The sequence below is a fragment of the Bos taurus genome, chromosome 11 (assembly GCF_002263795.3).
Source record: "Bos taurus isolate L1 Dominette 01449 registration number 42190680 breed Hereford chromosome 11, ARS-UCD2.0, whole genome shotgun sequence".
NCBI classification, from domain to species: Eukaryota; Metazoa; Chordata; class Mammalia; order Artiodactyla; family Bovidae; genus Bos; species Bos taurus.
Window position 1 is genome coordinate 93,176,685 of NC_037338.1, and position 12,268 is coordinate 93,188,952.

The 12,268-nt window shown below is 46.5% G+C and overlaps 1 protein-coding gene across 3 annotated transcripts in view; it reads left to right on the top strand.

Annotated features, from left to right (window-relative positions):
- MRRF (mitochondrial ribosome recycling factor) overlaps positions 1–12,268 on the top strand; it is a 56,598-nt gene that overhangs the window by 36,907 nt on the left and 7,423 nt on the right. For all 3 annotated transcript variants that reach the window (XM_059891465.1, XM_024999122.2, NM_001076307.1), the window contains 1 exon segment: positions 11,265–11,424. In XM_059891465.1, coding sequence (XP_059747448.1) covers positions 11,265–11,424 — 160 coding nt within the window.

Consider the following 12,268-nt stretch of genomic DNA (forward strand, 5'->3'; position numbering starts at 1 on the left):
ACTACAAAGGTTTTTAGTGTAGTCAGAGTTCTGCAAGCTCCACCACATTCATTTTAGGACAATTTCATCACCTCACAAAGATACCCTGAGCCCACTAGCAGTCACTCCCTACTTCACCCCAGGTCACCCTTGTAAGGGTCGCTCTAGGCAACTGCTAGTCTATCTCTCTAGATTTCCCTATTCTGAACGTCTCATAGGAATGAATTCACACAGTATGTGGTCTCTTGTGACGAGCTTTTTTCACTTGCATGATATTTTCAAGGTTCATCCATGTTGTAGCATGGATCAGGACTTCATTCTTTTTTCTTGCCAAATACTATTCCACCGAGTGGATATGCCACGTGTTATTTTTCCATTCACAGGCCGAAGAATATTTGAGTTGTTTCCACTTTTTGGCTATTATAAGTAAGGCTGCTATGAGCGTGCTTTTAGTTCTCTTGGGTATAAACATATGAGTAGAATTGCTAAAGTCCTGTGATAACTGTTGAACTTTTTGAAGATCTGCCAAACTTTTCCACAGGGACTGCACATTTCATATTCTCCCCAGTAGTACTGAAGGACTCTAATTGCTCCATCTCCTTGCCAGGACTTGTTGTTGTTGTCGTTTTGTCATTATTACCATCTAAGTGGGTAGGAAGTGATGTCTCGCTGCAGTTTTGACTTGCATTTCCCTGATGTTAGTGATGTTGAGTATTTTTTGTGTGTGTGCTTGTTTGCCATTTGTGCATCTTTAGAAGAATGTCTGTTCAGGTCCTGTGCTCATTTAAATTGTGTTGTTTGTACTTTTATGTTGAGGTGTAGGAGATCTTTATATGTTCTGAGTACTAGACTTTTATTAGATATATGACTTTCATCTCTTTAATTATAAAAAGAGTACACATTAATGTAACGATTCAAGTCCTACAGAAAAGTAAAAAGTTTCTTTATTGCTCCTCAAGGATTCTTCCCTGAAGTAACTTGTTGGTAAGTTTAATAAATATCCTACCAGATTTTAAAAGGTGCACACACACACACATATTCAGTTTACAGAAGTGGGATTAAGTTTCTGCCATCTGCAGTGCCACAGCTTGTTTATTTATTTATTTATTTTCGGCTCAACAGAACCTTCCGTACATCTTTTCATGGTGATCTCATTGTTTCTGTGCGTACAGAGAAACACCATCTTGAGACGGGTGTAACACAGATGAGGAAACTCGGAATCAGAAAGTTACGTAATTTGCTCAGGGTCACAGATTAGTAAGCAGGGGGGTCATGGCTCACATCGAGTCTGTCTGTTTCCACGCCCCTGTTCTTGCCACACTATGGCCTTGCTTTCTGGGCTGCTAACCAGAACCCTCCTCCCTCCTCCTCGCTCTGCGGCCCCTCTCTCTAGCTGCTGTATCGCTCTGTGGATCTTGAACCAGGGAGAGTGTGTCTCATTGCATATCCTTGGACATACTGATAATACCCTTTTCTCACACAGCTCGCACACATACAGACCTTTAGTGATGGTGAAAGGAAAAAAAAATCAGAAGAGACCGCCTGAATGACTTCACTTGGGTGGGAGCAGCCATCAGCTGCACTTGAGCAACTGCAGCTGCTTCTCTGGCCCCTTTCGTGGCCACTGCCTGCTCTCACTGCTGCTCTCCAGGGTTGCTCATTCCTTTATTTGGCTGGTGGATGTCCAGTCCATTGTTTGTCTCCCCTTCCAGGCCTGGCGAGCCTCCGTGCAGTTATAGGATGCCCCCTTTCTCCTCACCCAGCCTGTGGGTCTTTAGAAACGCCTTCTACTATTCAGACCCCAAGTGTGTGGAATGGTAGCTCCCTCCCTGCACAGATGTTCCGTTTGGAGAAAGTGCAGTCAGGAATCAGCGGAGCATGCGCTGAGCAGAAAGCGCCATCAGCACCTATGCAGAACTGCGCCTGAAAGGACAGGTTCCTTCTCCCCCGCCCCCCTGTCGTCCACCCTGTGTGTGCTGCACCTGCTCACAGGACCCGGTTGGCTGCCCGAGGTCATCACTGTCCCACGGCCGACCCCTAGGGACCCCCTCCTCCTTTCTCCCCACTGTGTTTAGGCTCGCCGGGGAGCTGGAGGAGTAGCAGTGAACTCTGTCTAAGCAGGTCTCGGTGAAGGAGCGTCCGCGTCACTGCAGCTGCTAAGAAATAGTAGCTTAGGTTTGTCTAGCACCAGCAGGGAGGCCTGAGATTCACGAGTGAGGCTGCACTGGGCTCAGATCCCAAGTCTTCCAGGAACCTGTGTGGCCTTGGGCAGGTTACTCAATCTGTCTAAGCCTCCGTTTTTCTAATCTTCAGAAACCAGGTAATAAGATCAGTAATGTCACAGGAACGATGCAGAAGTTGACTCAGTGAGTGCACAAAGCATGCGTCCCCTCAGAGCCCGGCACGTGGAAAGAGCTCTGCAAATGTTTGTCAGTGTTACTCTGATTGAAGGGGAGCAGATGGCACTGGAGCCAGAGGGCTAGGCAGTTATCAGGGAGCCCTTACTGTCCTCATAGTAAGGCTCCTCATTCTCTGCTGGTCTTGCTTCATTTTCTTCGTAGCACTTAGGTGTCGGTTTACAGATTTGCAGGTGCCCTCTCTCTCCTTTACTCGAGTGTGACTTGGTGGTGCTTCATCTGTTTTGTCCCGTGCTATATCCCTAGCTCTGGGGACAGGACCTAGCATGTAGTAAGGACAGTAATGGCCCAGGGTGCCCGCTGCTGTGCCAGGTGCTATTTGTACATGAACTACGATATTCATAACAGTCTTCAGAGGTAGGTGTATTATTTCCCCTATTCATACCTGAGGATGCCGAGTTGTAGGGGAAGGGAGTTGTCTGCACCCAGTGTCACGGTGATGAGGAGAAGGACAGGCATCTTTCTCAGACCCTGGGCCTGTGGCCACTAGGCTCTGATCGCTCAGTGGGAAACTTCACTGTCATTTTTATTACTAATCTGACGAACAGCTTTTAAAATAGTCAATACCCATGTATGCAGAATTCCTCAACGATCATCTCTCATTTGGTCCTGACTGTGGAAAAAGAAGAGTAACATTTTTATTACTCCTCCCACGCTGCCCCCATTTATAGGTAAGGAAACAACAGATAGTGTTTATTGGGCATGTCCCCGTGACCAGCACATTTAGTAACTCTCTTAATCCTTGCAACAGTCTCATTAACTTAGTGGTATTATATACATTTGATAGATGGGAACACTGAGGCAAAGAAATGAAATGCTTGCCCAGGGCCATACGGCTAAGCAGTGATAGATCTGGGGCCTCAAACCCTGGTTGTGTGGCTTCAGAGACTGTTCTTGTGAATGCTTCCTTGTGATCTGGGGAGGAAAAACTAATTGTGCACAGGTACCCAGCCTCGAAGTGGCAGAGCTGGGGGTGGAAATCAGCCTTGGCCACCACACCTGTGTTATCCTGTACGTGAGAGCAGAAGGCAGAGTTACCTCCATGAATCCCTGAACTTGGATTTCCAACCTTTGGGTGACAGGGAAGGAGAAAACGAGTGACTTCATCTTGATCACTCAGCTGGGAGTGTGGAGCTGTGACCCCTGACCTCAGCTTCCTCTCTTTCCATCATGCTGGGCTGTATTTCAGGATGGCATGTCTGCTTAGCCAGGCCTCGGTCACAGGACAGGCCTTTGAAGGCAGGTGCCTAGTTATATGTCCTCAGAAAAATCGATGGTACTGCTGATGGTAGAAGTCTTTCCAAAGTGTGTGTATGATTTTCTTTGGGCTAGAAGGACACCGCATGTTTTTATGAGACACGTTAGTGCCTGTTAGACTGGCTGGTGAGCTGTGGGCGGGGTGCCGTATGCAGTGGGGGGTGGCTAGGAGAGAGGGGAGGGAGAATCGTGTCCCTAGGAGTGTAGGAAGTCTGGCAGTACTACACAAACAAACACATTTCCTTCAGGGCCAGCAGCCCCACAACATCGGGCAGCGCCCACCAGCGAACAGTAAAACAGGGCCTGTGACTGCTGCTGACTGCGGGCCGATGCTGCCGTGTGGGGAGGCGACCCATCACGGAGACGGGCATCAGGGCTTCTCTCGGTGGAGCCGTCAGAGACGTGTTTACGCAGGCTGTTTGTTCCCTGGAAGTGCGAGTCCCTTCTTCTCCCTCAGCCTGTCCCAGGCTTCTGAAACCCAGCTCCTGTCTCCTGGGGCCCCCATGCCCACCCTCCTCTCTTCCCATCCTGTCCTCCGGCGGCCCACCAGCTGGTCAGTAGCCTAAGCTGCTAGTGACTCAATCCTCTGCTCTCTCTCCGACTGCTCACATACTGTGGTCCCCCAGCTTTGGAGATTCTGCAGTTGGAATAGGAAAGCAGCTGCACTGTATGTGCTGGAGTGTGTGCACACTGCGGTGTGCTGAGCCCGTGCCACCGTCATCTCATTTAATCCTTGCTCCCGCCCTCTTAGTAATATTCTTACTCCTACTCTACACACGAGGAGACTGAGTCTACAGAAGTCCAACAGCGTGCTCACGGTTCTGAAGCTAACAAGTGGCAAAGCAGGGATGCCAGCTTAGGTCTTCCTGGCTCTGAAGCACATCATTTCTACCTTTTTAAGTCCCCCCTAAGTGACCAAGGCAAATTTTTTTTTTTTACCACAATTGCCACACCGAGCATAGCTTCCTCTGATGTACCTCTGGTGAGTGTCTTTGCACATGTCCCATTCTCGTTGAAGCCATAGGAAGTATCGTTTCAGTATCTGCTGTGTGAGTGGCTAGCGGGGCATGCCCCTCAGCTTATTGTTATGGGAACACACTCAAGGAGTTCTGCAGGAAGGCCCCCATCCAGGATGTTCCTGGAAGACCTGCCTGGTGGGGTTTGTACAAACAAAGCGTGACCCTGCCAGCTCAGCTGAAGCCCTGCCTTATGCTGGGAGGATCTCTGACCCCAGCGGAAAAGGCTGCTCTCTTCATCACTCACCCGGGAGGCTGCTGCAGGCTAGTCGTGAGCTCTCTGTCCGCCTGCCAAGAGGCTTCTGGGCAGACTCTTGCCTTATGCTTAGATCTGGTTGGTACCTTGGTTTCTGCACAAAATCCAAGTCTGATCTCACTTCTGCTTTACTCATGCATCTGTGATATTCTGTGTTGGTCTTAGAAACAGTCTACTCTTTTTTTTTTTTTAATTGTAGTGTGATATACATAGGACGTTCCTGTAGCTCAAGTGGTGAAGAATCTGCCTGCAATGCAGGAGACCAGGTTCAATCCCTGGGTCGGGAAGGTCCTCTGGAGAAGGGAATGGCAATCCACTCCAGTATTCTTGCCTTAAAAATCTACCATTTCAGTTATTTTTAAATGTACAGTTCAGTGGTATTACGTACATTTACACTACTGTACAATCTCCAGAACTCTTTTTGTCTTGTGAAACTGAAACTTTGTACCCATTAAAAGCAACAGCCCCCATTCCCAGATCCCCCAGGTCCCTGGTAATTGCTGTGTTATTTTCTGTGTCTGTGAATTTAACTATACCAGGTGACATCATATAAGTAGAATCATGTAATATTTGTCCTGTTACTGCTGCTGCTGCTGCTAAGTCGCTTCAGTCATGTCCGACTCTGTGTGACCCCATAGACGGCAGCCCACCAGGCTCCCGCATCCCTGGGATTCTCCAGGCAAGAACACTGGAGTGGGTTACCATTTCCTTCTCCAATGCATGAAAGTGAAAAGTGAAAGTGAAGTCGCTCAGTTGTGTCCGACCCTCAGCGACCCCATGGACCGCAGCCTACCAGGCTCCTCCATCCATGGGATTTTCCAGGCGAGAGTACTGGAGTGGGTTACCATTGCCTTCTGTTGAGTCTAGCTTATATCATTTAGCATAATCTTTTCAAGGTTTATACATGTTATAGCAGAATTCTCTTGCCTTTTTAAGGCTGAGTCATATTCCACTGAGTGTATCTACCCAGTGTAAATGTCCATTCATCCGTCAGTGGATCTGCTAAGTCAGAAAGCGGCATCGAAGGGCCTGCCTACTAGTCTTGCCCCTGCTAGGCTCACCGGCCTCCTCTCTGGTTGTAGTCCTTCTCCTCTGCTTTCTGTGCTGCAGCCACGCTGCCTTTTTTCAGTTCCCCAAGAGCAGGACCCTCCTCACCTGGAATAAGGCCTTTATCTTACATGGACCATTTGCTCTGGTGGGAATGACCTTTGCCTAGCTTCTCCACTCTTACTCATCTGAACTTAAATATACCTTAAGTATCGTCACATTTTCTTCTGGAGTCCCACAGGAGAGTGTGGTCAGCCCCCTGCTTATTATTTTCATAGAGCTCTTCATGTCTTTATCATGGTTCTTACCGCTGTAACTTATTGATTAACTGTGCATGTGTTTGTTTAATGACTGCCTTCCTTGTCAGACTGTGAACTCACTCTGACATAGTGGATGGAACACAGCAGGTGCCCAGTAAATAGCTACTGAATGAAACTGTAAACTAAGTGAATGAATTAATATCAGAAAGAGAAATGTTAAAGTACTAATCAGATCTCAAAAAAATCATCTTACGGGAACCTAGGTTGTTTGCCCTGTGATTTCTCATTTGATAAAAACCTTGAGTAAACTCTTCATTATTTGGAGGTACCTCTGTAGTTGCCCTCGGGCTTTCCATGGGGGCTCAGTGGTAAAGACTCCAGCTGCCAGTGCAGGAGACGCAGGTTCCATCCCTGGGTTGGGAAGATCCTCTGGAGGAGGAAATGGCAACCCACTCCAGTATTCTTGCCTGGAAAATCCCATGGACAGAGATGCCTGGTGGGCTATAGTGCATGGGGTCATGAAAAGTCAGACACGACTGAGCACGCACGCACACACTATAGTTACCAAACATGAACAGCAGTAGCCACAAAGGCAACTTAGGTTTTCTGGTTGTTTATTTCCTACCATGCTTTGTACCGTTCACTTTCCGTGTGTTATCTCGCCTATCCTCATAAGAACTCTGAAAGGGGCTTTCTGTTTGTTTATTTTCAGTCCCTTTTTCCAGATGAGAGGACCAGGGCTCAGAGAGTTTAAATCGCTTACTTAAGGTCACTCAGCCAGTACCTGGCAGGTGCAGAAGTGGAGGGGTGTCAGGGGTGGTTGGAGCACCTTCCTCTCTGCTAGCACCCTTCCCCTCATTAATAGAGAGAACTCAGTTTCTCTCTGTTTTATAAATGGGGTGTCTGCCTTGATTTTCTTTGAATCCAGAGTTTTCTGACTAAAGAAGCATTTGAAAACCCCAGGTCTTCAGAACAAATGCGATGCCCCTTTTTCAGCCTCACGCCTGTCTCCTACCGTGCTTCTGCCTGGAGTGCCCTGTCTTCTGCAGCCAGTGAGTCGCTATGCATCTCTAGGGCACTTCCCAAACCTCACAGCAGAATGAGCTGTGCTCTCCATGTGCTCCTTCCTCCTGCAGAAAGCCTGTCCCTCCATCCCAGCAGTGCTCTTCCTCAGCAGTGGTTGACGAGTCTGTCTGCGCTGCTGGACTGGGCCTCTGGAGAAGTTGGACCAGGCCTCCCTCATCTCTGGCGCTCCTCAGCCCGGCCCAGGATCTGGCAGTGAACCCTGGGGCCCCCGCCAATGCTTGATGAGTGAATGCAGGCCAAGTGCAGAGCGGGTGCTCAGAACCAACTGGCTGAGCCGAGAGCCTGAAATACAACTAGCCTGAGCTCACAGAACCTCGTGAATGCGAGATGGAGATGATCAGATGTATTAATCACTGGTTTGGAAAGGCATTACAATATTTCCATAATAGAGTATGTTTCTTTTCTAAAACAGATGTGCCCTCGTTGTTTCATGAGGAAGTAATTAAGTGTGTTTGATTAAAACATTCATAGACGCTATCATTTATTCAAGGCTACTACTATATGCTGCTGTCTTTACTGGCGCTTTATATGCATCATGTTCGCTTCTCCCAATCCCCTGGACAAGGTGTTTTCATAATCTTTGCTTCAGAGATGAAGAAACTGAGGTGGAGAGAGATTGAGTAGCTTGCCCGCTTCTGAGTCAGCTTCTGAGTGATAGATGCAGGAATAAAACATGTCTGACTGTACTTCAGAACCGAGCCTTTCCATCACCCTGACTGCTTCCGATCTTGTAATTCTGGATTCGTTCAGCTCAGCACCACCCGGAACCAGCATGCAGATGACTCTCTTCCTCTCAGCACTTCCTGTGCCTGGCATCCCCTCCCCCTCCTCCCTTCTCCCTCGCACCCTCACTGTACTCCCCCACACACCCTCACTGTACCCCCCACACCCTCACTGTACCCCCCACCCTCACTGTACCCCCCCACTTTCTTAGATTATTGCCTCTGTATTTGCATCCTGAAACTGACATATTTTTGTCAGTGTCAATAATTAAATACTACAATGTGTGGAAACTGGTTTCAATAGTGTAATAGTGTCACATTTTCATTAATCAATATAAAAAATATTTTATTAAGGCCAAATTACATATATTATGATTTTGTTTTCTTTAGCCATTTACTCTCAAGATTTTTTGAGTCCCAATTTGTATAGTTTTGAACATGTGATTTTTTTTCCCCCTCCATGTAAAATATAAGTGTAGTAAAAAAAACAGTTGGTTAGATACATTTTTTTATTTTTTTAAAGATTGTCTAAAAAGCAAGCTATTTCAAGTTATATATGAAATGTTAGATTGAGATACTTCTCTGTAGAGAAGTTTAAGAGGTTTCTTACAGACTTAGATTCATTTATTTTCTGCCCCTCCTAGTGTTTCAGCAGGATTAAGCTTTTTGAATCAGCGGATCAAGTTTTAATTTTCCTGTTCCTTCCTTATACTGACATATGCTTTGGCAGAACAAAAAAGAGACCTAAACATGTCAGCATGATTTTTGTTCAATGAATTAAAAACCATAAAAGTAACAAGATCTGATCCAAATCCCTAAACTCCTGACATGGTGGTTTTGTCCTTTTCAGTCCCAAGATTCATATTACTGACTTTGAAAAAAGCTTTCTGCCTGGAAGCAGAAGGAATGGCAGCAGCACATAATTTATTTGAAATAGACTGCAAGAGGTAGGCAGCCTGGAGTAGCGGGAGGAATGCAGGCTGGAAGGTCTGGATGTGAATCCCAGTTGTGTCACTGAAGCCCGCAGGCGGGTTACTTAGTGCCTGCGTACCTCAGTTTCCTCATTGGAAAGTGGGGGTTTTAGAATCTAGTTTGATGAGTTGTTGTGAGGTTCAGTGAGGGAATAAAGTACTCACCTAGCACTGAGGGGTTTAATACTGGTAGGAGTCAGGATTATTTTCATTTTGAGAATATTTTGAGAATTTGAGAATTTTGTGAATTCAAATAGCTGGATCCGGAAGGATTTATTTATCACTCAGCTGCCCACTTGATCTTCACGGCTTGTCCTGGCTCAAAATCCTTTCATTTTTTTTCTCATCCTATCAGAGAAAACGTACTAGGTAAATGCACTAAATCTTTAACTCCTATTTGTCACTGTTTCACATGGAACACTTATACCCAGGATTTGGGATTATCCTTCATAAGCCAGAATCATGTTGACTTAAGGGGTCAGGAACCATATGCCAGTGATGTCCAGTTCAGGATTCAGGAGGCAGAGCATTTTTTCATACTAAGACTATTGGCCTTTGAAGCAGGCCAGCATAGATTTGGCTTTGTGTAAGATACCAAACTTTTTCATCCATAAGATGGAGTTTGTGATCTTATAAGACCCTCTATGATGCGGCTTTCCAGCCTCTTTTCTTGTTACTCCCTTCTTTGTTGTCTGTGGTCCATTTGGTTCCTCATATGACCACAGTCTCCTGGTAACCTAAAGCCTTTGTGCATGCTTTTTCTTCCTCCTGGAAATCCCTACCAATACTGGCAACTTGCATGTATTTTTTAGATCCTTGTGGGCTATTAGTCGAGATAGGATGAGCAGTGCTGTAGTAACAAGCAGTCCCCCAAATCTCCATGCCTCAAACAGCAGAAACATTTCTTGTTCACGCCACGTGGGGCACTGTTCACCATTGTCTCTCTGGGACCCAAACTGACGGAAGTTCCCTCTCAACCTGCGCTGCAGCCAGCAGGGACAGATGTGGTAGAGCGCATGTGGGCTCATAAGGCGACACCCATTCTGCTCACATCTCATCAGCCAAAGCAAGTGGTGCAGCCACACCAAACTTCAGAGGGGAGGGGAGTGCATTCCTGCTGGAAGGAATCAGGATCAGAATACCAGTGAACAAACCTAATGCCAGCCGCACTCAGGTATTGTTTCCTCAGGAAAGTCTTCCCTCCCTCTACTGACCCCTCCCCAAACACAGACATGCTGTGTTGTAAGTCTCTTTACTTAGCGCTCTGCCTAGCTAAGCTCCCTGGGAGCAGGACAGAGGTCTGTCACGTTCATCATAGCACACTTGGTACAACCAGCACGCTGGTCCTCACAGGTAGTAGTGTGCACACGACCAAGAAACCACGGCAGGACAAACGTGTTGGCCTTTGTGATGATTAAGTGTAAAACAGGAATAATAACTGCTTCATACAGTTGTGAGGGTCAGCTTACAAAAAGTTCTAGAGTGCCTGTCCCAGGGATTTATAATAGGCCTTCAGTGTGCTCACTGTTGTTATTATGATAAGGATATTAATAGTTAAAATAACTGACATTTATTAAGCATTTTTAATATGCCAGACACTCTCATGGGTACTTTATGGAAGTTAAATGGTACAGTATTCTCATGTGTTGTGTCTGGGTCAGTGCTAAAGGGATTCACAAGTAATTTGTCATGATAATAGTTAAGATTCTGAAGGTTACTATTTATTTGTTTTGGATGATTTAGAGGTATAGAGATGGTGCTGTTTCTGTAGCATCTCATTCATTGGCATTGCTTTCTTTAGTTGGAGAGAAAGGGGTGGAATTACAGCTAATAGTTGCTTTCTTTTAAAATGTGCCAGGGTCAGTGCTAAACAAGTGACACAGACCATCCCATAATCTTCACACCACCCTTTAAGTCAGGTACTGACAATCCCATTATACAGATGGGAACTCTGAGGAAGGGAAGTCAGTTATGCATCCAGTAAGAGGCATAGCGAGGATTTAACTTCAGGGCTGCCTAGACTCTCTGGCTTGTAATTTTAAGCAGCACACTTACTGTCCTCAGTTATCTCATCAGGAACCTTCCTTGACCCTGAACATCCTCCTGGGTGTGTGTCAGGAATTTGAAGATCTTCCACTGACGGAGAGTACGGTTATAAACTGCTGAGCTAGTGCATAAAGTGATGTTGAATTCTTGGCAGGCAGTTCATACATGGGATGATTTTATTGAACTGTTTTTTTTGTCTTTTATCAGAGTAACCCGGGAGCACAGAGAAATGCTGGTGAAGCTGGCTAAACAGAACACGAACAAGGCCAAAGACTCTTTACGGAAGGTTCGTACCAACGCAATAAATAAGGTGAAGAAATCAAAGGACAAGGCCTCCGAGGACACCATTAGGCTCATAGAGAAACAGGTACCGTTGCCAACGATGTCATGTTTACGTATCTGACCCAGAAAATCATTGTTCACATCTGAAGTGAAGAAAATGAGAACAGAGTACCCCCAGTTCTTTCACTGACATGATTGCCATTGGCTGAGTCTGTCTTGGGCCTGGCCCTGCGCTGGACCCTGGGAATACAGAGGAGGGGAGGAAGCTACTGACCATACTGTGTTCTAGGCTCTAACCTGAGCATTTTACGACACTTAATTCATCCTCATCACTGCAAAGTGAGGTGGGTGGGTGGTGAGGAAACTGAGGTTCACAGGAGGGAGGTAACTTGCCCAAGGTCACGCTGCTGGTAAATGGTAGCCACAGGATCCAAACCCAGCAGACTGATCTCAGAGCCTCTCCTCTGAGAGCTCTCCTGTCTGTGCTTGGTTGTCTGGGTGCTGAGAGGTGAGGACCTGGCCCTGTTTTTAGTGTGTTGAGTAAGCGCACTTGAACAAGTCTTAAAGGAGCAACTGGAGTGAAACAGAGACAAGGGGGAATGGTTAACAGCATGTACAAAGGTGTGGTGATGGAAAGGAGCACTGTTCAATGAGATAACTGTGGCTTCGACCCAGGATGACACAGAAGGGCAGAGATGACAGTGGCCAGTTCATTGCAGGTCTCCTATACCAGGTTGAGGAGTTTGAACTTTAACATGTCCAGAGGTTCCCATGTTGGCTCTGCATCTTTATTGGTCATTGTGGCCACACTGATGCTGCATAGCATACTACCTCGAAATTCAGTGATGTATATTTCAAGCATTTTCTTATTCCTGTCCCTGTGGGTCAGCTGGGAGGTAGCTGTTCTAAGCTGAGCTCAATGTGGCTCA